Raw genomic sequence first — 25,767 nt, 5'->3', positions numbered from 1 at the left:
ACTGTATATAACAAAAAAATAACCCAGGTTAAAATCGGCATCAAGAGCAACAGAAAGCAAGATAAGGGGGCCAGGAATAATTTAACTGTTAGATTATTTGACTACAACTCCCAGAAGCACCATCCAGAATGGCTCTTGGTTAGGGATCATGGGAAATGTAGTCAAAAACCTTGGATGGTTCAAAGATTCCTAACTTCTGTTCTGGAAGTTGGATCCAAATTCAGTTATAGTTATAATAGATGAACTGCCATTCATACAATCTGCTATTGGTGACTAAGTCCTCTTCATTTCAGTGGCTCAACTTTCCATACTTTCTAAGGCTCCTGTTAGTAAAATGTAGAGAAATATCATAGGGTGTGTTTTCCGGAAGTATTCTGTTGTATTTTTTCACATTGCATGGTATATAACTAAACCAGATTGGCTTATAGTGTAAAGGAAGACACATTAAGAATTTGCTAACATGGAAGAATCTTAATGCAGGTTTACAAAAGGTTTGCTATTTTAGAGTAATGATGCAGATTCTACAGATTATTCCATTGCTTCAGCAGCGTTGCTCTATTTAAAAAGAGAACAACTGTGAAGACATATTTTTAGAAGTTATCCAGCAGCTGCCTCCAGATGATGTCCACATTCCACACTCTTCTTTTCTTGAATGCATAAAAACTTTTGTGACACATTGATCTAAAGCCTTGTGTAACTTTCTTTTATTTCAGCTTTGGTTTGCCTTCGTTAATGGATTTTCAGGGCAGATTTTATTTGAGCGCTGGTGCATTGGCCTCTACAATGTGGTAAGTGTCCCTTGTCACAGCTTGATAACATGCAGAACCCTTTGGTGTTTATATCTGTGCATTTTATCTTGGCTGATCCTCTGCATATGCATTGTGATGTGCATTTGGGGACTGTTGTTGCTTTGTCTTAGTATTGAACAAGTAAGTCCTCTGTTTCTCCTAAGCTGGAGCGGTACCTCAAAAACATGAACCTACCACGAGTTTGCATATTCCATGGACCACTAAGCCAAATGCGACCCAGACAGCTAGACAGTACTTTTGGTCAAGCTTGGAAGTGTCGTTCTTGGATGACAGCTGTCAAAATCCCCAGCTGTGGTCAGGCTTGCTGGGGATTGAGGGGGTTATAATCCAGAAAGAATGTTTCCAGGCTCTGCAGCTGGAAACAGCAGAGAGGTGGGTGGTCACTCATGTCTCACCAGAAAAAGAGAAAATGTGTCAGCCATAAGGAGGATTCAGTTTTGCATAGAATTTACATGTTAACTGCTAGAAAATATTATTATAATTTAAATAGAAATACATAACTGAACATCTCATTGAAGTCAGGGAGGAAACTCACTGTAGAATCTGCCTTGAACCACAAGGAGAGGTGGGTAGGAATTATTATTATTATTATTATTATTATTATTATTATTATTATTATTATTATTATTATGTGTTCTATAATACTGGATTTATGTACAACTTCACAAGTAGGAAAAATAACATAGGCCTCCCAGAAGACTCTGAAGGCACCAAATCCTGTCTAATCTTGAAAGCTAAACAGGCTTAGTCTTGGTTAGTCCTTGGATGGGAGACGTCAAAGAATAGCAGGTGCTGTAAGATATATTGCAGAGGACAGTAATGACAAATTGCCTTTCCTAAGAAAGCCTAATGATTTTTCTCATCTAAGAAAGCCTTATGAAATTAATAGAGTTACCATAAGTTGATAGGCATAGGTAACTTGAAAGCACATACAGTCCATATAGAAGACAGCAGACCTATTACTCTGCAACCAACCAACCCCTACCCACAGATACCCAAAATACTTTCAACCTTTTATTATCTTGGCCATTCACTCTGCCTCATTAGGTGTTCCTATTCCCATTATTTGAATTGTTTTGGAGTATAATTCCCAGAACCTGGGTTGCTGTGAGCTTTCCGGGCTGTATGGCCATGTTCCAGAAGCATTATCTCCTGACGTTTCACCCACATCTATGGTAGGCATCCTCAGAAATTGAGGAATCTGTTGGAAATTAGGCAGGTGAGGTTTACAGCCCAGAAAACTCGCAGCAACCCAGTGATTCCGGCTATGAAAGCCTTCAACAACAAATTCCCAGAATCCTTAGCCAATGACTGATTGATGCTACAAGTTGTAATCCAAACTACTACAGTTCCAAGCTCTGCCCCTTTCAACTTCAGTTTCTTTCACACATGCCTCAGACAGTTGCAGCTGGTGTCACCCCTGTCAGGGATTCGGTTCCATGTTTAAGTCTGAATTTTAAAGTGATATCCAAAGTTCTGAACTAATTTTGAGACTATTCAGTCTTGATAACTTCGATAGTTTCTTTCACCTCAAGATCAACTTTATTTCTGAAAATTAGAGAACAAACTTCCCCTTCATTCTCATATCTATTTCTCAAACTTTAGATCCCATATTATGAGAAAATATTTTGGTCATCGTGGACTAAGAAACCATGGCCACATAGCTTGGCCTAACCAGTTTTTCTGAGTTATTACCACTCTTCTGTCGAAATCCTACACCAAAAGCATACTCACAACTGAAAAAGTAACTCTTTGCTAATTTCATCCAAGCACACAAGAATTATTTTTTTTAAAAAATTAAAAGTCCTTCAGTCTCTTCTGAAAAGATTGCTGTGTGTTTAGTGCATTTTCCAACTTTTTTTAATTTTAGGACTTGTTTGTGGTCATATTTGTGGAAAAGCTCTGTACTTTCATATATGTGTGTGTGTGTGTGTGTATACACACACACACATACATACACACAAATGAAACATAATTCTGCAAAAGTAAATGTGCTTTGGCAAAACATAATATTTTTATGCAGAAAAATATTTAGAAAAAGAACAAGTTCCAAAATGAGAAAGAACTTTGAAAAAATGTGGAATAACTCTTGGAATATGTTTCATCATAATGAGAAGATCTTGAAATATCCTTTAAATTTGCGTTTGCAACATTCAGTGGGTTGCAGCCTTTCCTGCTCCACAAATAAATCTAACAATGCAAGGGGAGGTTGCATAGCTGTTCCACCTTCATCCTCTCAGTGCCTTCTATTCCTTCCTTCATTGTTTTTTTTACTAAGCTGATGAGAAAAGTCAACAAGCTAAGGTGTGGTGTATTGGGTGGGAGGCAAGCCAGTTTTGCCATCCCCTGGTGCAGTGGTTCTCAACCTGTGTGTCCCCAGATGTTTTGGCCTTCAACTAACAGCTGGCAAACTGACTGGGATTTCTGGGAGTTGTAAGCCAAAACGCTTGGGGACCCACAGATTGAGAACCACTGCCCTAGTGTATCATAAAGATTAGGAGCCACATCAAATCTAATTGTCTTGGTCTAATAAGACAAACTCTAATGTGATGTCTCTTTGTTCCACCTTTTCCTCCCTTAGCTCATGCACTGAAAATGAAGACTTACCATACTATATTTTTCTGTTGCTTTGAAAGAGAATCATTGTGTTTTAATCTGGTATGGCAAACCAGGATAGTCATTCTTACCCTAATTGGTGATGCTAGACAATGTGTAGTTAGCCAGCTCATCTTGAAGGCTTGCATAGAGATCTTGATCTTTTTTCTGTACTACAACTCCCAGAATCCACATGTTTAGTTCTGTTTAAAGTGATGATCCCTGGACTAGCGCTGCTCCCTGAGCGATTGACTCCTAGCCCCTGGTGAGTTTCCAGAAAAGAAAGAAATAGTTGTCACCAATGGACACAAATTTAGTGCCTGTCCTTGGAGCATTGGAGGTTGGGGCAGCATCAGCAATGCTCCATATTCGATATCCTGATAAGCACTGTGCCAGCTAGACTGCCCACAGGAGCATTATGGAAGTTGGGGCCCAAAAAAGTAACTTTACAAAACACTGTGTGAACAATTTGAAAATCGTATAGCTTTGTCATTGTTGTGTTTTATTTCATATCTTGGGAGATAGGTCACATTTATATGGTGGAACTCATAAAACAAAAGATTGCTTCTCTCATCATCTGGGTCTTGGTGTTTCTCTAGTTTACTCATTGAAAATCCATACACATATTGTGATGCTTTGGGTCCCAGAACTGTAAGACAAATAGGATAGAAGCTGAGAGATTTATTTTGGTTGCAGTCATTCTCTGCTTATAATATCCAAATTTTATGCCACTTATTTATTTATTTTATTTATTTACAGCATTTATATTCTGCCCTTCTCACCCCGAAGGGGACTCAGGGCGGATCACATTACACATATAGGCAAACATTCAATGCCTTTTAACATAGAACAAAGACAAACAAACATAGGCTCCGAGTGGGCCTCGAACTCATGACCTCCTGGTCAAAGTGATTCATTGCAGTTAATTGCAGCTGGCTTGCTCTCCCGCCTGCACCACAGCCCGGGCCACTTACACTATACTTACTTCCAGAAGGTTAGCTGTGTTAGCCTGTTCCATCAAGCATACAGACAACGAAAGTGTCTAGCAACACCTTAAAATTAATTGATTTATTGTGGCACAAACCTTTTACGAACTAGATGTAATAATAATAATAATAATAATAATAATAATAATAATAATAATAATAATAATAATAATACAAACTTTATTTATACCCCGCCACCATCTCCCCACGGGGACTCGGGGCAGCTCATATGGGGCAAGGCCCAACTAGCACAATTTACAAAAACAACAGCATAAAAACATTGAACAATATATAAAAAAACACAGTAAGACAATAAAACAAGAGTTAATACAGCAGTAATAATATCAATGTATTCAATGAATTCACAAAACGTGAATTCATTTTCAAGGTGCCATGGGTCCCCTTTGTGTATGTGTACATACACTACTTTACATTGGTCAGAAAACATTTGAAAGTCTTCCAAAATAAGAAGAGAGCATTGTCACACCCTACTTATTTTAATGTGGCACATACACAAGACAGATTAGGGTATCCCGGGGGTCTTGTTAGACAAAGCTGCTTGTGGGAATAACAGTATCCCTTCTGTCGCAATGATTGCTCAACCAGAAGCTGTAATTGGGGGCAATCTCCAGACAAGGAAATAGTGACTTGCCCCTTGTGCATGCGGACGTAGCCGGGAAAGTCAGTCATATGAGCTGCCCATTAGTCTTGGCTCTCATCTACTGCACAAGAATACAGAATGCTCTCCATGCAGCCATCTGGTGTATTGCTTTGTGACTAATTCAAAGGAGATGGATGACATCATGGAGCTAGGAAATGTACTTTCTGTTACTGATCTCCAGAAAGAGCTGGCCCTTTGTTGAAGCTGATCTTCACCTGCATTCTCCAGGCTTCTTATACATTTCTGGAAGGAATCACTCTCCAAACTTTAAAAATGAAAGGCTTTCCCCCTCCTTTTGTAAAGAAAATAAATAGAAATGGTCTGTAATTACAGACAGCTGGTTGAATGTAAATACAATGCAGAGATAATAGGTTTAGGTTAAAAAAAGTTGAAATGATGCACACCTTTCAGGGTGGAAAGCATGTTGTGTTTGGAAAAGGCAGAAAAATAGGGTGAGATTTGCTTGGTTTGCATTTGATTATTAATTGACCCACTTGGACTTCAAAAACCTTCATGTGGCACAAGATTATCCTGTGGTTTTTGCAGTTCTCTGAGTATTGTGATGCTATTCAATGGAGAAAAAAAACATCCAGAATGCAGTTGTTAGAAATTACAAACTGTTTTATTAAACAAAGAGAGGGGGAATGAAAAATACATGTATAAGGGTAAATTGATATTTTAGAAGAAATTATGTACAAAAGATATGCATAAATATGAGTTTTTATTTGGTTTTTTTTAAAAGACATTGACAAATTGAATGGAATCGAATGGGCTTGTAAAAAAACCAATATGAACATTATAGAAATCAGAAACAAGGGACCTGCCTGTTCCTTATGAGTAGTCATGGTAGCTCTTGAATATTATTCCAATATTGCTGCACATAATGTAGTGGCATTATGTGTTTAATTCATTAATTGAAATTATGTGTGTCGTGCCTTACTTTAACCATTCAAGATGCACTTCAATTATAAAACACAGCAAATCAACATCAAAACTAATAATGATAATGTAATAATGAAAACACCAGAAAACCAATCAGAATAGCATTCTAAATTCAAAAGCAAATTCACATCATATTTCCAGTGATCAAAATGTAATTAAAAATGAGAAGGTGGGGAGAGCTGTAACTACTATATGCCTAAAGCCAAAAGTCTTTCTAAAAAGGGAGTTCTTTGCCTTGCTGTGGAATTCCATTGGATAGAGAACATGGTGGATCCTTTTGTTTTCAAAGTCATTTCATAGCTCCCACAAGAATTTTCTTTTGGGTGCCACTCAGATGTTCATTGATCAGATAACAGTAATTCACATAAGAGGTATTCACTGTGACCTTCATGAGCTCATATGTTTAAGCAGGTGTAAGTGAGGATGCTTGCCAAAGCAGATACGTTATCCTTATGTCTACTGCATGTCTAATTTTTTGAAGAATGGATGTACAGCTGTAAGCACAGGGGCAGTGGATGCTGATGTGAAGTGAGTAATGAACTCTGGTTCTTCATCTGAACTTTACAGGAGCTTTCCAAAGCACTGAACTCTATCTAGAAATAGGTTTAGCATTTGGGATCATTTAAAGTTCAGATAGAAATCTGGAATAGGCTCACTGCCCCTCATTAACTTCTCCTGTGCACAGAATACCTGCCTTGGCCAAGGGATAGCAGAGACATGAGTCTACAAACATTAATGTACAAGTATTAATGGGCTGCAACTCACATTGTTTTGTCATTATTTAATGTTGTTTTATTATCTGAACCCAGTCTAGAGATCACTAGAGAAATGATGGGACATAACTGTTTCAAATAATAATAATAATAATAATAATTATTATTATTATTATTTCAAACAAATAATTAAGGCCAAGATCAAAAAAATCAGCTGATGACCCAAAATGCAGACTGTGCTAGGAAACCGACAAAACCATTGATCATATCCTCAGCTGCTGTAAGAAAATCGCACAGACAGACTACAAAATGTGGCCCAAATGATTCATTGGAACTTATGCCCCAAGTACCACCTCCCAGCAGTAAAGAACTGGTGGGATCACAAACCTGCAAAAGTATTGGAAAATGAGCACGCAAAGATACTGTGGGACTTCCGAATCCAGACTGACAAAGTTCTGGAACACAACACACCAGACATCACAGTTGTGGAAAAGAACAAGGTTTGGATCATTGATGTCGCCATCCCAGGTGACAGTCGCATTGACGAAAAACAACAGGAAAAACTCAGCTGCTATCAGGACCTCAAGATTGAACTTCAAAGACTCTGGCAGAAACCAGTGCAGGTGGTCCCGGTGGTGATGGGTACACTGGGTGCCGTGCCAAGAGATCTCAGCCGGCATTTGGAAACAATAGACATTGACAAAATTACGATCTGCCAACTGCAAAAGGCCACCCTACTGGGATCTGCGCGCATCATCCGAAAATACATCACACAGTCCTAGACACTTGGGAAGTGTTCGACTTGTGATTTTGTGATACGAAATCCAGCATGTCTATCTTGTTTGCTGTGTCATACAATAAAATAATAATAATAATAATAATAATAATAATAATAATACAAAAATGATCAGAGCATAAAAGCTGAATAATGAAGAAAAGTGACACAAAGAAGATAAGTTCATTTGAAATGCAGCACTGGAGAAATGTTCTACAGATACCTTAGTCAGCTAAAAAGACAAATGAATGGGTACTAGGGCAAATCAAGCCTGAACTCGCACTAGGAGCCAAGATGGCTAAACTGAGGCTATCATGGTTTGGATAGATTGTAAGACAATTTAACTCATGCAAAAAGATGCTTGGTAAAGTAGAAAGTGGTAGAAAAAGAGAAAGGTGAGACCATTTAATGGATTGAAGCAAGCCACAGCCATGTATTTGGAAAACCTGAGTGGGTCAGCTAATGACTTGGGTTCTTGGTGGGCTGTCATCCATAGAGTCACCATAAGTTGAAGTCAACCTGATGATAAATTACAATATGGACAGACCCTCAGTATGGATACAGCAGCTGATGATAGTCACAGTTTTAACAGCACCTGGAGCACAATTGTTTTCTCAGGACATGTATTTCACGTGTTTCTAAATATATGTCTTCCTTTCAAATACCCCAATATGATTTCCTTCCAAAGGACCTTATAATATATATACATCATGGACATGCAGGACCTGTGTCAGGTGTATCAAAACTGAAGCAAATTGAATCAAGAACCTAAGAATGTATGATGATAGCAATAATGCAGTGTGCAGAATCTATCCCAATGAGGATTATACTAGACCAATGAGTTTCTCTAGGACAGTGGTTCCCAACCTTTGGTCCTCCAGGTGTTTTGGATTTCAGCTCCCACAATTCCTAACAGCTGGTAAACTGGCTGGGATTTCTGGGAGTTGAAGTCCAAAACACCTGGAGGACCAAAGGTTGGGAACCACTGCTATAGCACATGGTTGAGCAGAATAATGTATTTGATCTGCAACTTCCATAATATCTCATCTATTGTACTGGCTGCTGTTCATGAGAGTTACTCATTCTGTTACAAAATAGCTGATATTCTATTCCTTGGTGTCATTCTAAATTGTATTCCTTTTGTTTCAGTCCTGTCTCTGATACTGAGACATTGAAGTAGTTGTTATCTTGACAACAATTTCAAGAACGGGGGAGAAAGTGCTTGGGGAGTTATGGACCAAAATAACTTTTCCAAGCTCTGATATAATATTACAACTCTAAGAGAGGTGCCTGTTAAAAGGCAGAGTTATTTATTACCATTCCAGAATTATGAGTGCTTATGGGCCAAGAGAAGGTAGGAGTCAGATAGCTGCTGAATTTCACATACAGATTTGAATTAGCTCTCCATTTTGTTTGGCTGAAGATGTCTAGTAGCAGCACATAGCTTTGAATTGCTCCTACTAATTGTATCCTTCTTATGTGTCTGGTTAATAATTATCAGTAGTCAACAATCTGTACTTTTATAGTATTATCCTTTAACTATTGAATACTCTGAAGACATTTCACTCAGAAAATCATCCTATTTCCCAAAATATTTTCCATCAAGTCTTCACTCCAGAGCTTCCTTGTTAAACAACTGTGTGATATACAAATTCAGAATCAATTCCAAATTCAATCGATTTTACTCGTCAATCCTGCACACATTCCTTTGGAAGTTAAGTCCCATTGATAATTGGTGGAAATTACTTCCAAGTGACAGTGTGTACGGTTGCTGCCCAGTTATGAGACACACTGCATCTGCTGATAGCAGATGCACGATGAATCCTTCAGCATGGCAGGGAGGTTCCACCGAAATGAATGAGGGAATTTATTATTTTATTTATAAGCTTTGATATCCTGCTTTTACGGTTACAAATGCTTCCAGTACAACTTACAAGTAAAGCCAAAATAAAGTGGTAAAATTACAGTAAGCCTACATCAAAACAAAAAACTCCCCGGGAGCCTTCTCTTAATGTGCTCTTAATGCGCTGAGAAAGGGCTGGATAAGGAAGCTCCTCTCCTGCATCTCTCTTCAACGGTGCAAGAAGTGGTTGATTTTCCTATTAAATATAGTTTACAGGCTGCTTAAGCAATTGCTTGTGTTCACTTAAAGCAGGGATTGGAAATATGGGTCCTCATTCAGATGTTACTGGTTTCACCCCTGGCTGTGTTGGGTAGGACTTGCAACCAGGCAATATTTGTTGTGAGTTGTGATGCAGCAACAGCTAGAACAACACCACTGCTAGAGCAACACCAGAGCAACTCCAAGTGGCCAGCTACTGGTCAAAGGACATTTATAATGCCAAATTTTTAACCTTGTTTGTGTTTTTAAATATATTACAACTGTATTCTTGGTCTGCTTCTGACACGATAAATAAATAGCAGCTAGAAGGCTACCTATTTCCCATCCTTGGTTGAAAATAATCTGTTAGCCATCATGGAAGTCTTTTTAGATGGAGTGTGGGTATGTAATTACATTAGTTAGTGAATTTGAAATAAATTACAAAGAGGGTGATGTAATCAAACAGTGTACATAGACGCCAAAAGCCTTGCTATTTGCAGCAGAACGGTTCCATTAGTTTTACTTGCCATTATTCCAGATAGGCACAAATGCCTCTTTTGGCTGCTAAGGCTTCAAGTATATGATGGGTGTCTGCTTCCAGTCACTGCTGGTTGACCCAGGCCTCATCAGTGCTGGCCATTTAATACACTTCAAAACTAGCTTCAAACTGCAGCAACCAGACAACAAACACCCACAAAAGCTCTGGACAGAAAGCCCTCAATTCACATCAGTGCTCTGTATTTTGTGTCATCACGATCTGGACCACAAACTGGTTCCAGGATTTCCTTTGTAAATATCTGCACAATGAAACCACTTTCTTCACTACTACTTTGACACTGAATTTAATGGTCAGTGTATATAGTCCCCCAGTTAGTAGAGCAGTAAATCTGTATCCAAGGTGCTGAACCATTGCTGTGGGTAAGGTTCAGTATATTAACATCTGGACTAAAATATGGAATAGTTTTACCACTCTGATAACACGGAAACTATTTGTTGCCACTACCCACTTCTTAAAGCCCATGTTTCCTTTTTCACCTCAGCTGCCAGCAGCAAGCAAGCTCCATCTGTGCTCATAAGGTCTCTTATTGTTCAGTCTCAGTCTTTAGTTGTACTGCTCACCAACTTCACCAGTGAAAGGCTTTGTGCTTCAGACTGTACTGCTTAGATTATGGACTTGATGCCCCTGGCTTCAAGAAAAGCTGCTGCTGTTGATTTAAGCAATGTCAGGGTATTTTTTTCCCCCAGGTATGAAGCATAACCTTCAAATTGTTTGTAAAGTTAATGGTGTGTTATTTTTAATTACTCCCTTTGTTTTCTCTAGATTTTCACAGCGTTGCCTCCCTTCACCTTGGGAATCTTTGAACGATCATGCACTCAAGACAACATGCTTAGGTTTCCCCAGCTCTACAAAATTACGCAAAATGCTGATGGGTTCAATAGCAGGGTAAGAGGCTATGTTTACTTTGAAGGGAGGAAAGAAAACAATAAGGGTGAGCATTTAGTAGAAAAATGGAATTTTAATTTACTGTTGTAGTATGCTAGCTTTATGCAACTGGAAATGATTTATTCATTTAATTTTCAAGAATATAAATTCCTTGACATTCTTCTAGCTATCTGTCTTTCAGCCTTAATTTTATAATCTATAAAATGGGCTCGGGAAGACTGAGGAGCTGCTGTGAAACAGTGTTGGCTATTCTGTTTAGCAGCTGCATGGGGTGGGATACAGTTAGAAAGCAGCTGTATCCGTTTCTTTATTATGTTTTTCAAAATTATAAAGGGGACTGATTTGTTATGTAATATCAACTTATACTTTTGCATTACATTGAACCCAAGTAGACTATGGGGTTATATCCTTGTGTCTTGTCATTTTCAACCTCTGCTATTTTATGAAGGAGCTTGAAAGCTATCTTTTCCCTTTTATATTAGCAGTAGCTTGTCCTGTCTTTTATCTAACAAACCATAATTATATTATGGTTAATGGAAACAAATCAGCTTCAAATCATGCTTGTTTTCCTTAACTGTATTTAGAATTAACCACTGTTTATGGTTTGATTGGCATGCTAAACCTATCTGAGGAGAATCCTTCATTAGTCTGAGGCTTGCTGTATTTCATTTGGGTAACTCTAAGCTATGCCTTAGTTTTATATCCAAGCCAATTCAAAATAATACAACAAATAAAAGAGTTCAAATAGAATACAAGCAGTCCTTGAATTACAAACCTCTAACTTACAAAGGACTTATAGTTAAGAACGGGGGTTAGACACCAAGAAGTGAGATAAATCTATCCCTCAGAAGGGAAATTCACTCTTGGAAGAGTTATCAAGGGGAAAAAGGGTATCCACTGAAGATTTCTCACCAAGTCTTGTTTCCACAACAAGCCAATTTTTTCAAAATCCAATAATCACAGGGACAGAAAGTGAGGTGAAATCTTCTGAACAGGGGACAGACAGCAAAACAAACACCACAAGGGTGTTAAGCCTTCCCTATGCTATCCAAAGCTTATATATGGCTGCCGTTACACTTTAAAAATGTACCTGTTCCCACTTACAAACAAATTCAGCATCCGAACAAGCCTATAGAACCTATCCTATTCATAATTTGGAAACTGCCTGTAAATCCAAACAATTGTAAAGCCCTGCAAGTTGCAAAATCATAAAACTCACATTGAAAAAGGCAAAATTACTCTTGTAGTGATTCCCAAAATCTAATCATCCAGGTGTTTTAACTTCAACTCCCTGAAATCTCAGTTGCCTTGGCCAATTATTCAGGATTCTTGAAGTTAATGCCCAAAATATCAGGAGGACCAAAATTTGGTAAACTCTGCAAAAACACTGAGAAAATTGAAAAAGGTATTTGCTGCTAAAGGGAAGACAGGAAGACTGAGATGCTCCTCTCCCCAAAAACTACTTTACATCAGATGACAGGGCTGTCTCTGGAAGATCTTAAGATGTGGAAAGGTACAGATGACAAAATAGGTATTCTGGTCCTAGGCCATAAAATAGCTCTTGGATTTGGGAACTACTACAGGCTAGCAGTGGTCTCCCATGGAGAGTGTCAAGTCTCCTTCAGGGAACTTTGCACTGAGCAAGACTATGAAGCCATTTCAAATGTCACTGTATCACTCCCTTTATCATTGCTGGCAGAGTACTTGTGTTTAAATTGAGGTCTACATATGAGAAGATGGAATATACTTCTGAGTAAAAAAATCATCTATCTCTGCACTCTTCAGTTCTTCTTTACTTTATTACTTTGCAATCCAGATACTAGGGATTTGTAAACCCATGTGTTAATTTGAATCACTGAATGTTGGGTTTAAAGTGTTGGTTCTCACTGAAAATGTCAAATGCATAGGTTGTCTTTTGGCACCCAGTTGGAATCAAGTAGCACAAGATGATGTCCCACGGTATTCAGTGTGTCATAGAATCATAGAGTTGGAAGAGACCCTGTGGTCATCCAGTCCAACCCCCTCCCAAGAAGCAGTAAAACTGCATTCAAAGTACCCCTGACAGATGGCCATCCAGCTTCTGCTTAAAAGCCCCCAAAGAAGGAGCCTCCACCACACTCCGGGGCAGAGAGTTCCACTGCTGAACAGCTCTCACAGTTAGGAAGTTCTTCCTGGTGTTCAGGTGGAATCTCCTTTCCTGTAGTTTGAAGCCATTGTTCCGCATCCTAGTCTCCAGGGCAGCAGAAAACAAGCCTGCTCCCTCCTCCCTATAACTCCCCCCCACATATTTATACATGGCTATCATGCCTCTTCTCGGTCTTCTCTTCTGCAGGCTAAACATGCCCAGCTCTTTAATCCACTCCTCATAGGGCTTGTTCTCCAGACCCTTGAGCATTTAGTTACCTTCCTCTGGACACATTCCAGCTTGTCAACATCTCCCTTCAATTGCAGTGCCCGGAATTGGACACAGTATTCCAGATTTGGTCTGACCAAGGCAGAATAGAGGGGGGTAGCATGACTTCCCTGGATCTAGACACTAGACTCCTATTTATGCAGGCCAAAATCCCATTGACTTTTTTGCCACTGCATCACATTGTTGGCTCATGTTTAACTTGAGGACTTCAAGATCTTTTTGGCACACATCAAGTTGTTACATTCTTTGCTAGCATAAATAGAAGTCAACATGGTCAGAATTAAATCTTCATGTTCCATGAGTTCAAAGAGTCATGTGTAGGATTCCATACCAGAATCTTAGCCATAGGGCTCAAATATACTCAAGAGAACTCTATATATCTGCATATAAATCAACCAGCTTGACAGCATGCACCATTTGTGGCACCTTCAATGGAAGTGGACAAGCTGCAACTGATTTTGTGCTTTCTGAATGAAATGTTCCCACACTTTCACTTTACATCCACTTTTAACCACCCCCAACCTTACCCGTTCCCCAAGAGATTATGTGCAAATATTGAGATGGCTTTATTGTTCCTGTCAGGGTGTGGGTTGAAAAAGATGTTTCAGGGAGATATGCAGGTAAAGTTACACTGATATATTTTCTTTTCATATTTGGAAGAATTTCCTCCCTTCTCTTGTTTTATTAACCTATTCTTGCTAATAAAGCTTCAGCTCTCTGAGTCGTACAGTTCAAGGAAAGAAAGGTTCTGGGGTGGTACTTGTCCAGGGAGGCTAAGATTTCAAAGGACGGATGCGAAGCACAAAAATCTCCATCTCTCCAGTGCATGGGTGGGTTTTCGTTTATTTTTTCCTCTGAACACATGCATTTTTGTGTGTAACTTTCTTTTTTCAGCTGTGAACATCTTTGCAATATTCCATATCGATTTCTACTCCTCCCTTTATCACAAAACTTGGAACTCAAGACAGCTGGCCGTAAAATAAATTAAAAGAGTACTGTTAAGAACATAAAACAAATTAACTAAAGGAAAAAAAGATTTAAATCATTAAAACTAGTTTTAGACAGAACTTGCCTGTGCTAAAAATTATTTTTACAGCATCCAAGAATTACTGCAAGTTGCGTCTGGGGAAAGACAATAGGGAAAGAGTATAGACATCAATCTACCCTTCCTTACTAGAGGTTTCCACAGTCAGAAAGTGGCCACTGAAAAAAATACTGTACAAACTAAGGATAACTGTTCTTAGTAACATTCAAGTCTAGGAAACAGAGATGTATCAGTTCAGTTGAAAATGTGAATGGAATTAACTATTTCCATCTTCCCTCATAAGGAGCCACAGTGGAGCAATAGGTTAAACTCTTGTGCTGGCTGGACTGCTGACCCGAAGGTTGGGTTGCTGACCTGAAGGTTGCTGGTTCGAATCTGCTAGATGGGGTGAGCTCCTGTCTGTCAACTCTAGCTTGCAGGGACATGAGAGAATCATCTCAGCAGGATGGTACACATCTGAGTGTCTCCTGGGCAACGTCTCTGTAGACAGTCAATTCTCTCATATCAGAAGTGACTTGCAGTATGTTCTCAAGCCGCTTGTGACAGGATAAAAAAATCTTCCCTATGGGTTATTCCATACTTTTCTAGAAGTCCATTTTCAGAAAATACAACATGTAATCAATGCTAGACCCCAATACAGATGGGCAAATCTATTAATTTCAGTCACTTCCATATTAAAATATTTTAAATACCTAGTTCTATTAGAATATTTTAAATATCTAGTTCTATCAATTCCACAGATGAAGATTTTTGCCAATTTTGCAAATTCACTTCCATCCCTTATCTTTGGGCATCAAGAAAATGTATCCAAAATGTATGGAATATTTTTATTTTGTTGTTGTGTCTCGGTTTAGGAGAGAATTTCATATTTTGTTTTTAAATTTAATTCTAAGTTTTTATAGTTGAATTGGTTTAAATACCTCTTAATTAAAAATCAAAATAATGCAACAAATCATTTGATGATCACTAAACAAGCCTTGAGATTTTGGTCAGCCTTCTGACTTCCTTATTTTGGTTTTCTCTTAGGTATTCTGGGGCCACTGCATCAATGCCTTGATCCACTCCGTCATCCTCTTCTGGTTTCCACTGAAAGCACTAGAACATGGTAAATAAATGCTCCATTCTTTCCCACATGTCCTCCTGTCCAAGCCAGCTCCACTGTGTTTGTGGGTCATTACAGGTTGTCAGGGAATTAATCACAATGGACAGGCCAACAGCTTTCTCAGCTCAAGTAATTATCAGAAGTGACCTTCCAAATCCTCCCTTTTTGCCTGCACTCTTCAATATATAGCATTTTCCATCCTTCAGAAAGGGATTGCATGGGGCTGCATTCATTTAGTAATGTATACAAACCTATGAAACCTAAATCTTATGAAGCTTCTCCTGTTTGTTGGCTTTAAAACAAAAATTAATTAAGCACAGTAATTTGAAAAAAAGTAGATTTGTGACAGCCTACCTACCCAATTTGGAGCTTCCGCTGGCATGGCAGCTTAAACTGCTTAGCTGCTGAACTTGCTGACCAAAAGGTTGGCAGTTCAAATCCAGTGAGCGAAGTGAGCTCCTGCTGTTAGCCCCAGCTTCTACCAACCTAGCAGTTCAAAAACATGCAAATGTGAGTATATCCGTAGGTACCACTTCTGTGGGAAGGTAACAGCACTCCATGCAGTCATGCTGGCCACATGACCTAGGAGGTGTCTACGGACAACGCCTGTTCTTCGCCTTAGAAATGGAGATGAACAGCAACCCCCAGAGTCGGACACGACAAGACTTAATGTCAGGGGAAATCTTGACCTTTAACTTTTACCTACCCAATTTATCTCAAAGTGGGCGTCATACAACCCTTCAGATGCTGATAGATTGAAGTTTCCCGTATTCTTCTTTGACAGCTATATCTACCAGGAGTTGCAGTCCAAGAACATCCAAAGGGCTGTGCAGTTTTCATTCCTAATTTATCTGAATCCAATTCTTCAACACATGTATTTGGGAGTAAGACCTATTGAACTAAGCAAGCATTATTTCTCATTCAGTATGTTTGAGATTATACTGTCAGTCTCTTATCTACCCACATTCAGAGAGAGAGAGAAAAAGAGATCAACAACAAAAACAAGTGTGGAATCTTCTTTTTTTGGTCTATTTTCAAATGAAGCATACAGGGGCAGGGAGATAAACAATCTTTTCTTACAAGAAAAAAGGAAGATATCTAAACATGAAAAGCATTTTGCTAGTAGTGCATGCTTTAAAATGGTATAGAATTTCATATTTCAAAAGCTTTGATTCTGTATTTTTAACAAGCCAGCTTCATACGTAGCATGTTTGGAATAAAGTGAGTTGCTGAAGGAATGATCCACCCAGTCTATAAAAGGTTGCCATTTTCTGTAGAATTTTTGTTGGTGTCCGAAGGAGGACCTCCTGCCAATCACTTTGTCTCAGATAAAGAAGCCATTTTTATGTTGATAGCTATTTTGAATTTCCTAAAATTCAGAAAGCACCTCCAAACAGAGCTTTCAAGGAAAAATAAAATATTAGCTGTATAAATTCTGTTACCTTCAGAATAATTTTGTTCTACCCACAAAAAACAGGTGAATCAAAACAGCTTATTTCATGTTTGGTGAAACAGCATTGCTTTCTCTATATTATACTTGATGTATCAGTTGACAGTGGAAGGAATACCATAGGAAAAGTGTGTCACCATGTAAATAAAGCTCTATAAAATGACTGGGAGCCCTTTCACATTCCAGTTTACACTGCTTTAACTTTAATTGCCAGGGTTGCATTCTGTGGAATGTTGGGATTTATTGGCACTAGAGTTCTCTTGCTGGGAATTCTAAGTGTCCTTCCATGAACTATGGATATGCGATCCATTAAATAAAATGGCTCAAAAGTCATTACAAAACTGGGGTCATTTCATTTCTGAAGTGTTTCTAAAGTATAGTTAGTGAAAATTTTGTTACTATAATTACTATAATTGAGGAAAATTCAGGGGCTCCTTTCTCCCACATTTTACAGCTATTGGGTGAAACTCACTACAGTGGTAGAATATATGTACGTACCACTCTTAGCCCACCATATATCAGAACGTTTCACTTAACCACAGATTTTTGGGTTTATATAAACAACATTTTTTAAATAATAAAGAAAATATGTTCCTTGTTTGAAAGTATTATTTCCTGTTTAATTGTGTAGTCCTTACTTTTAAAGTAGTGGTTCTATACCGGCAACTTTGTTTTTGCACCAAAAACTTTGTTAATGGGTGGGATGACGATGTTAAATTGGTGGATTGCATAGCAAAATGTGCTATAACACAATGTCCCTCACACAAAGGCAAAGTGTTTGCAATTTAATAAACTTTCACCATGTTTTAATGATAGAACAAATTAGGAAATGGCATTTATAATCCAGGAACAAAAACCATAGTGTAGAAACCATCAAAACACCCCCAACAGATGGCCATTCTGCCCCTGGATAACAACAACAACAACAGCAGCAGCAGCAACAACAACAACAACAACAACAACAACAACAACAACAACAACAACAACATGTTCCACTTTGAAAGTGTTTATTCCTATTTAATTGTGTAGTCCTTACTTTGAAAGTAGTAGTTCTACTCCAGGAACTTTGTTTTTGTGCCAAAAACTTTGTTAATGGGTGGATGATTATGTTAAGTTGATGGACTGGATAGTATACTACAGCAAAATGTGCCATAACACAATGTCCTTCACACAAAGACAAAGTTTTTGCATTTTAATAAACTTTCCCCATGTTTTTATGATAGAACGAATTAGGAAATGACATGTATAAACTAGGAGCAAAAATCATAGTGTAGAATGTTCACTAATTTATTGGAGCTCTGGCTGGCTACGGAGGGGAGGGACAAATCTCTCTGATGCTGAACACTGCATTCTGGTAAATGTATTTTAGGGCAGGGCCTTTTGAATTCGCTGCCATAGGGCTCCTCCCTTCCCAAACTACATTTCCCAGAGTTCTGTGCTGTTCCCAGCAAACACTGCTCCCTCTTTTCCGGTTCCTAATGGCGAGACTCCTTTAATTTATAGAGGAAAGGCAAGACACCAAGTCAGCCTTTTTGGTTTGGCTTGGCTTTGCTTCCTTGTGCTGAATATGAAACTGATTTTGGGAGCCTTCTGAGATTTAGAAAAATAAAATGAAAAAGTAAGGGGCAAGTTTCTATTCTTAAATTTTTGGCATGGGCCACGCCCTCGTATCGGATGTCACTTTGTAAGTACAAATTTAACAAATTTGATTTGAATTATGAGGACTAATGAAAAAATTCATACTGCCACCATGAACTACAAATCCTAGGATTCTACAGGACAGACCAATGACACTTAGGACTTATTGCACAAGGCAGGCAAACCGGCATTGCAGCTGGACCATCATATTCATAGACAGTAGCTATTGTATCCCATTTCTAGGTTGCCTCCTTCGTCCCTGAATTTGTTGGAATGCAGTAATGCTCTGCAAAAGAAGAATGTAATATGATGGTGGCAAAATAACAGATAGGGTTTAGCTGGTATGGGTAACCTAAAACTTTTTTTCTATCATGCCCCACTATGTGGCATAGACTGATATTCTCAGGCTTTCCTCACCTCTCATTCTCATTATGCTTCCATTCTTGAACATTTCCCTCTTAGGCTCCTTAGGATGTAGACAGACTAGAATAGGTCCCTGCTCCTTGCCTAACAGATAACAAAGTACAGTAGAGTCTCGCTTATCCAACCTTCGCTTATCCAGCATTCTGTATTATCCAACGCAATCTGCCTTTTAGTAGTCTATGTGTTTGTAGTCAATGTTTTCAATACATTGTGATGTTTTGGTGCTAAATTCATAAATACAATAATTACTACATAATGATACCATGTATTGAACTGCTCTTTCTGTCAGTTTATTGTAAAACAAAATGTTTTGGTGCTTAATTTGTAAAATCATAACGTAATTTGACATTTAATAGACTTTTCCTTAATCTCTCCTTATTATCCAACATTTTCACTTCTCCAATTTTCTGCTAGCTTGTTTATGTTGGATAAGCGAGACTCTACTGTACTCTTAATAAAGATTACTTTAGTTCCTTAACTACTGATGTGCTTTGCTCCTTAAATGGCCATCTCACACTCGTTCCGCCACCAAATCAATGTTACATCCATTAATAGATTCTCCCTTCCCTAAGTATTGACAGATAAATCCATCAATAACTATCCTGCTACATTACATCATCTACCTTAGTGCAATGGGTCGCCTGCAGTTCTGTACCAACATGCCAGCAGTCATGTGATATCATTGGGTAGTAGGGTGACCAACTTTTGGACATTAATTTAAGGGAGATTTAGTGATGTCACCAGCTAAGAGACCCCATAAGCTCTGCCCCTTTCCTCACCACAGGAGTGGTTCTTTGAATGGTTCAGCAAACAGCAGGCACTGGCCATCCCTACAGATACGAATGCTGAAATTGTGCAATCACTCTAAAAGTTAAAAAAAAAATGGATGGCAAGTCATGTTGAGTTGGGAATAAGGAAGGAAGCAGGTCGGATGGGTTATAGAGGTTATGCAGAAGACTGATTGCAGGACCACGGATTAGTGAACCAGTGCATTTGAGCTAGTGAAAAGAGGTGCAATATTGAAGGTTCTCAAGTCAATATATATCCATTATCTACACAAATGTCACTATTGGTTGATGCACTGAAGTTCTTAAAGTAAAATCATAGTGATCTAATTGTGTAATGTGAAATAATAATAAATAATAATAAAGCTCAGGAGACTCAGGGTGGCATGCAACAAGAGAAAACAATGTACATAATATCAGTCCCACTCACAATCCAAAAAAGATTAAATTGAAACAAATAAATCAAAACAGACAAATCAGAATACAGAGAAGAAAAATAAATCCCAATAAATGTATTAATTATAAATCAGGTTAGTTGAGCTTCTCTGAAGTTATATAGACATAGCAAATATATATATACATAGAATTCATCCTGTATTAATTCTTTCACTTAAGATTGTTTTAACATATTTATAAGCCAACTTCCACAATAGCCATCAAATTAATGATTAAATCAAATCTTACTGATTTTAGAATTAGAAGCCCCAGATATTTAAATTGGATTTGATACATAAATATTTTAAATACCAATACATTTTCAGCTTAGGAATAAAAAACCTTGGCTGTTTTTACTGTTCAGGGAGAAAGAGGGATATAGGCTGTCTATCTTCCTTTGTATTTGAGAGTACACTTTTAAGAATCCCAGATGAAACGAAATGTGTTATTCACACTGGCATGTCCTTTAACCTCTCCAGTTCTTTGGATGCAGTGTGCATATGTGCAATGAATGGGCATTTGTGTTGCCTTGCAAAAAAGTGTTTGTAGCATATCTTGAGTATCTCTGTCAATCGTATGGGAAAGAAACCTTTCCAGGAGTCTAAGATTCTAAAAGAGCAAAGCCATGATATTACAAAGTGCAGCACCAAGACTGAAGCATGGCATTGAAATTCTCTTTAAAAATATCTAGACTTTCTACATGACATTTTTAAAAACTTAGAAAAATTACTTTTTGGTCCAGATAACAATTACAGTGTTTCAATGAAGAACTGAATTGGAGAGAGTCTCATCTAGAAAGAATTGTAGATGACAGCTTTTAGTTGTCAATCATTTTTACATCTAATCTCATTTAGGATCAGTAAGGACCCTGTCAAGTGGGTTATTTTTCAAGTGGTAATGGTCACTGATAGTAATTGCTCAAGGCTATTAATCAAAAGTGAGGTTGTGATAAAATGTGTAAAGATTGAACTGACTGAATTCACAGATAGGGTGCAAAAATTATGTTTCTCAAATTGTTAAATTATTCACTTGTGACATTCTGAAGACTAGCAGATTTATTCTGGCAAGGGCTTATTGGAGGCACTGATCTAACAGATATGTGAGGAGTGTTTATCCACGTACCTTAAACTAGATCGCACTTTAAACTAGATCCACTGGGGGAGGGGAACAACAGCCTTGCAAACTGTATTTTACCCACGACCACGGGGAATCGCCAAGAGGCTAAATTGAGGGTTGCACAAACATAACAAGGACCAAGTACCGAAAGCACAATAATCCCAAATAAACAGCTCAGGGGAAGGTCTCACGGACTTACATGTCTTTACACTAATGCACAGAGCATGGGAAATAAGCAAGACAAACTTCAACTTTTAGCACAACACCACACTGAAACCTGGTGGGATGACTCTCATCACTGGAATGTAGCCATCAAGGGCTATAACCTCTTTCACAGAAATAGAACAAAGGGGAGAAGATGGAAGTAGCTTTATATGTCAAAAATAGTCAGGTTGCAGAAGAAATGCAAGACTGCAATCCGGGAAACCAGCTTGAAAGCATCTGGATAAGAATCAAGGGAACTGGGACTCAAAAAGATCTCGCTGTGGGTGTCTACTACAGACATTCGAGCCAGGATGAAGGACTTGATGAAACCTTCTGTCATCAGTTGACCAAACAGGCACAAAGAAGAGATATAGTAGTCATGGGTGATTTCAACTATCCTGATATCTAATGGAAAACAAACTCGGCCAAGAGTACAAAGTCCAATAAATTCCTCGCTTGCCTTGCAGACAATTTTATGGTCCATAAGGTAGAAGAGGCAACAATAAGGCAGAAGATGCCAATATTAAAAGACAAGGGAGTTAAAGATGGATGGGAGTTTTTTAAAAGTGAAATACTCAAGGCACAAATGCAAACAGTGCCAACAAAGAACAAAAATAAGGTAAGTGCGAAGAAGCCAGAATGGATGTCAAAAGAACTTCTAACTGGGCTAAGACTCAAAAGAGACATACACAAGAAGTGGAAAAGGGGAGAAATCACCAAAGAAGAATTCAAACGAATAGCCAACTCCTGTAGGGAAAAAGTTTGCAAGCCTAAAGCGCAAAATGAGCTCAGGCTTGCCAGAAACATTAAAAACAACAAAAAAGGCTTTTTTTATTACGTCGGTAGAAAAAATAAGAACAAGGAGGCAATAGGGCCTCTGTGAAGACAAGATGGGGTGATGATGACAGGGAATAGGGAAAATGCTGAACTATTTAATGCCTTCTTTGCCTTAGTCGTCTCACAAAAAGAAAGCCATCCTCAACCTCAGCAACATGGAGTGGACAAAAGATTAGGGGAAATCGAACCCCCAATAGGGAAACAATTCATCCTGGAAAACCTGGCCACTCTAAATGAATTCAAGTCCCCAGGGCCAGATCAACTACATCCAAGAGTATTGAAGGAAGTAGCGGAAGTTATTCCAGAACCACTGGCAATCATCTTTGAGAGTTCTTGGAGAACGGGAGAAGTCCCAGCAGATTGGAGGAAGGTGAATGTGGTCCCTATCTTCAAGAAGGGGAAAAAGGACAACCCAAACAATTACCATCCGGTCAGCCTCACATCGACACCCGGCAAGATTCTGGAAAAGATCATTAAGGAAGTGGTCTGCGAACACTTAGAAACAAATGCAGTCGTTACTAATAGTCAACACGGATTTATCAATAACAAGTCATGCCAGATGAATCTGATCTCTTTTTTCTATAGATTTACAAGCTGGGTCGATACAGGGAATGCAACAGTTTGGTTGTCATTTGTAACCATTTATATGAAATTTATATTTGTTTATTGTATATAATACAATGTTTAATGATATTGTTATTATTCCATTTAGTGGACACTTGTTAGTTCGATACAGGGAACACCATGGATGTAGTGACAACCTTATCACAAAGGCCAGGTGAAGCACCCCTCTTCTCCGCATAAAAGAAGGGCAGAGGGCCAAATCTGTCACCCCACGTGCCACTCCTCTTGCAGTGACCCTTCCCCCTCACACATGGGAAGTGTTGCCCAAGTGACTCGGATCCGTGCTGGCTCCGGGATATTGTGGGATAGGTAGCTTGCCTATCCATTGCTGGACTGGTGGGGAAGCATCCTAGGACTTCTCAAGCCCTTTCTGATAAAGTGGTAATCCTTGTTTCCACAACAAGCCTTTTTTTTTTTCCAAAATCCAACTACCACAGGAAAGTGAGATGAAATCTTCTGAAGAGGGGCACAGACAGCAAAACAAAGACCACAGGGGTGTTAAGCCTTCCCTATGCTATCCAAGGCTAATATGTATATATATTTTGGATGGAGTTCCACTTACATACAAATTCAACTTAAGAACAAACCTACAGATCCTATCTTGTTCCTAACTTGGGGATTCCCTGTATATACTTCCTTGTAGTTCTTCCAAGTCTGGCCATCATCAGTAGTTCTTCCAAGTCTGGCCTTTTCTGCAAGTAATATAGAGTCACCTACGTACAGTACATTAAACTGTTGGTGCCCCTTCTCCAGTTTTGATTCCTACTTCCTCTGACTTTAATCCTGCAATTTTCCTTAGTTGTTATGGGAAGGAATGATATAGAAACAAATAGTTATTTATAACTAGTTTGTTCTAGTTCTGGGCCTTGGGAGGTTTATTTTTCAGTTTAATCAAGATTGCAGACAATATAAAATCAGTCCTCCATATCCATGAGTTCAGCCATCCATGACTTGAAAATATTTATTTAAAAAATCCAAAAGCAAACTTGGATTTTAACATTTTATATAAATAACCTATTAATAAGCCTATTAAACATCAAATTAGGTTATAATTTTACAAATTAAGCACCAAAACATCTTGTTATACAACAAATTTGATAGAAAAAGTAGTTCAACACATGGTAATGCTATGTAGTAATTACTGTATTTACGAATTTAGGACCAAAATATCATGATGTATTAAAAACATTGTCTACAAAAATGCGTTGGATAATCCAGAACGTTGGATAAGCGAGTGTTGGATAAGGGAGACTCTACTGTATTTAGAAAGCCCAGTTGGATGATATTTAAATCTAAGTAAGTTCTGATAGTTATTCTCTCCCCCAGGATCCTCATAAGAGCATAATTTCAGGCAACAAGTGACTTGGAGATGCTGACTCCGGGTTTCTGTTTTAAATCTGCCTCACCTTCGCTGACGTATATGTCTTTGGCTGCCATGTTGAAACCTGCTCGCACTTGATGGTTGTGTCATTCTTTTGGGTTACAGCCCTTTTGGATTAATTTGGGAATTCATACTGCTGCCATGTGTTCCCTTTTTTCATGGTTGGGAGAGGATTATTTTCTAACTCAGCAGGAGCTCAGCAGAAATCAAGAGCTACTTGGAAGTATTGCCAAGTTTGGCACTTTCATACTTTAAATTAACACGTATTCACCTTTTTGTATACTTACAGAGAGGAAAGGGGGTGTTAGAATATAAGATGCCCAGCGCTTTGGCCATTAACACTCACCAAAAACTTTTTAAAGATAGCAGCCGTCTGGGCTAGAGAGATGATTGCACTTCTTTTGAAATAATGTTTGGATAAAAATATCCCCAGACTTCAGGGGGAAATCAAATAAAAGTAAACAAAGCAAGAATGTGTGTGTGCAATACAGTGGCACAAAGAAAATGTGGCAGCTAGACTATTTCATCTGCTTGAGATGACTTTGATTATAAGTTCTTTAGCAGAAATCCTCTTTTTGTTCAACTCTTAATGGCAAAGTGGGTATGTCTGTATACTATTATGGAATATTTAATGGTTCAGCATTGGCTAACACAATCATTATACTATTTGCTTCCAGCGTGCTGCTCTTGAAAGAGCTTTGAGAAGTCCAGTGTGTAAAATCAATCATCTCCACAAAGAGAAGTCCAGGAGACATGCTTCAAAGGCATATTGGGGAATTAAAGCAGATTCAGATTCGTTCTGAATATTTTTTCGTCATTTGGCTATTTTTCATTCCTTTGGTATAGATTAATAGTATTCAAAACATGCAACCAATAATATGTAAGCTGTTATTATATCGGCTTCTTCTAAACACTTGTTCTCATTATCCCTTTTCAAGATGGCTAGCGTTTATAGGTATTGCAGTACACATACAGAGGATAATGGGTTGAGGAAGGATGATTTATTTATCTTCTATCTGTCTTTTTAAACTTTTATTTTGAATGTTTCATAACTTCTTATTTGAAAACTTGACTTCCTGTTTATCTGTGAACAGATACCATTTTAAGGATGCAGGCTTATACCCATTTATCTAGAATGAGTCCCTATTGAAATCAATTAGACCTGCATTTGAGAGGACATGTTCTGGATTGACCCACCGCCTGGTTGTTTTAAATTCAATAATCTGTACTGTGGGAAATCTTTAAATAGGCAACTTTTTTAAATTAGAAAAGGTCCTTCGGTGGGCAT

General features: G+C 38.3%; 1 protein-coding gene across 6 annotated transcripts in view; it reads left to right on the top strand.

Annotated features, from left to right (window-relative positions):
• atp8a2 (ATPase phospholipid transporting 8A2) overlaps positions 1 to 25,767 on the top strand; it is a 445,463-nt gene that overhangs the window by 313,465 nt on the left and 106,231 nt on the right. For 5 of the 6 annotated variants that reach the window (XM_062974659.1, XM_062974657.1, XM_062974656.1 and 2 more), the window contains exons 28-30: positions 714 to 788; positions 10,904 to 11,026; positions 15,511 to 15,589. In XM_062974659.1, coding sequence (XP_062830729.1) covers positions 714 to 788; positions 10,904 to 11,026; positions 15,511 to 15,589 — 277 coding nt within the window. Of the gene's footprint in view, positions 1 to 713; positions 789 to 10,903; positions 11,027 to 15,510; positions 15,590 to 16,370; positions 25,762 to 25,767 lie in introns of those variants that run through there. The other variant, XM_062974658.1, reaches the window with a different exon arrangement.

The sequence above is a fragment of the Anolis carolinensis genome, chromosome 3 (assembly GCF_035594765.1).
Source record: "Anolis carolinensis isolate JA03-04 chromosome 3, rAnoCar3.1.pri, whole genome shotgun sequence".
Classification (NCBI taxonomy): domain Eukaryota; kingdom Metazoa; phylum Chordata; class Lepidosauria; order Squamata; family Dactyloidae; genus Anolis; species Anolis carolinensis.
The sequence above is the reverse complement of the archived record's forward strand: the minus strand, read 5'-3'. Positions and strand labels throughout refer to the sequence as shown.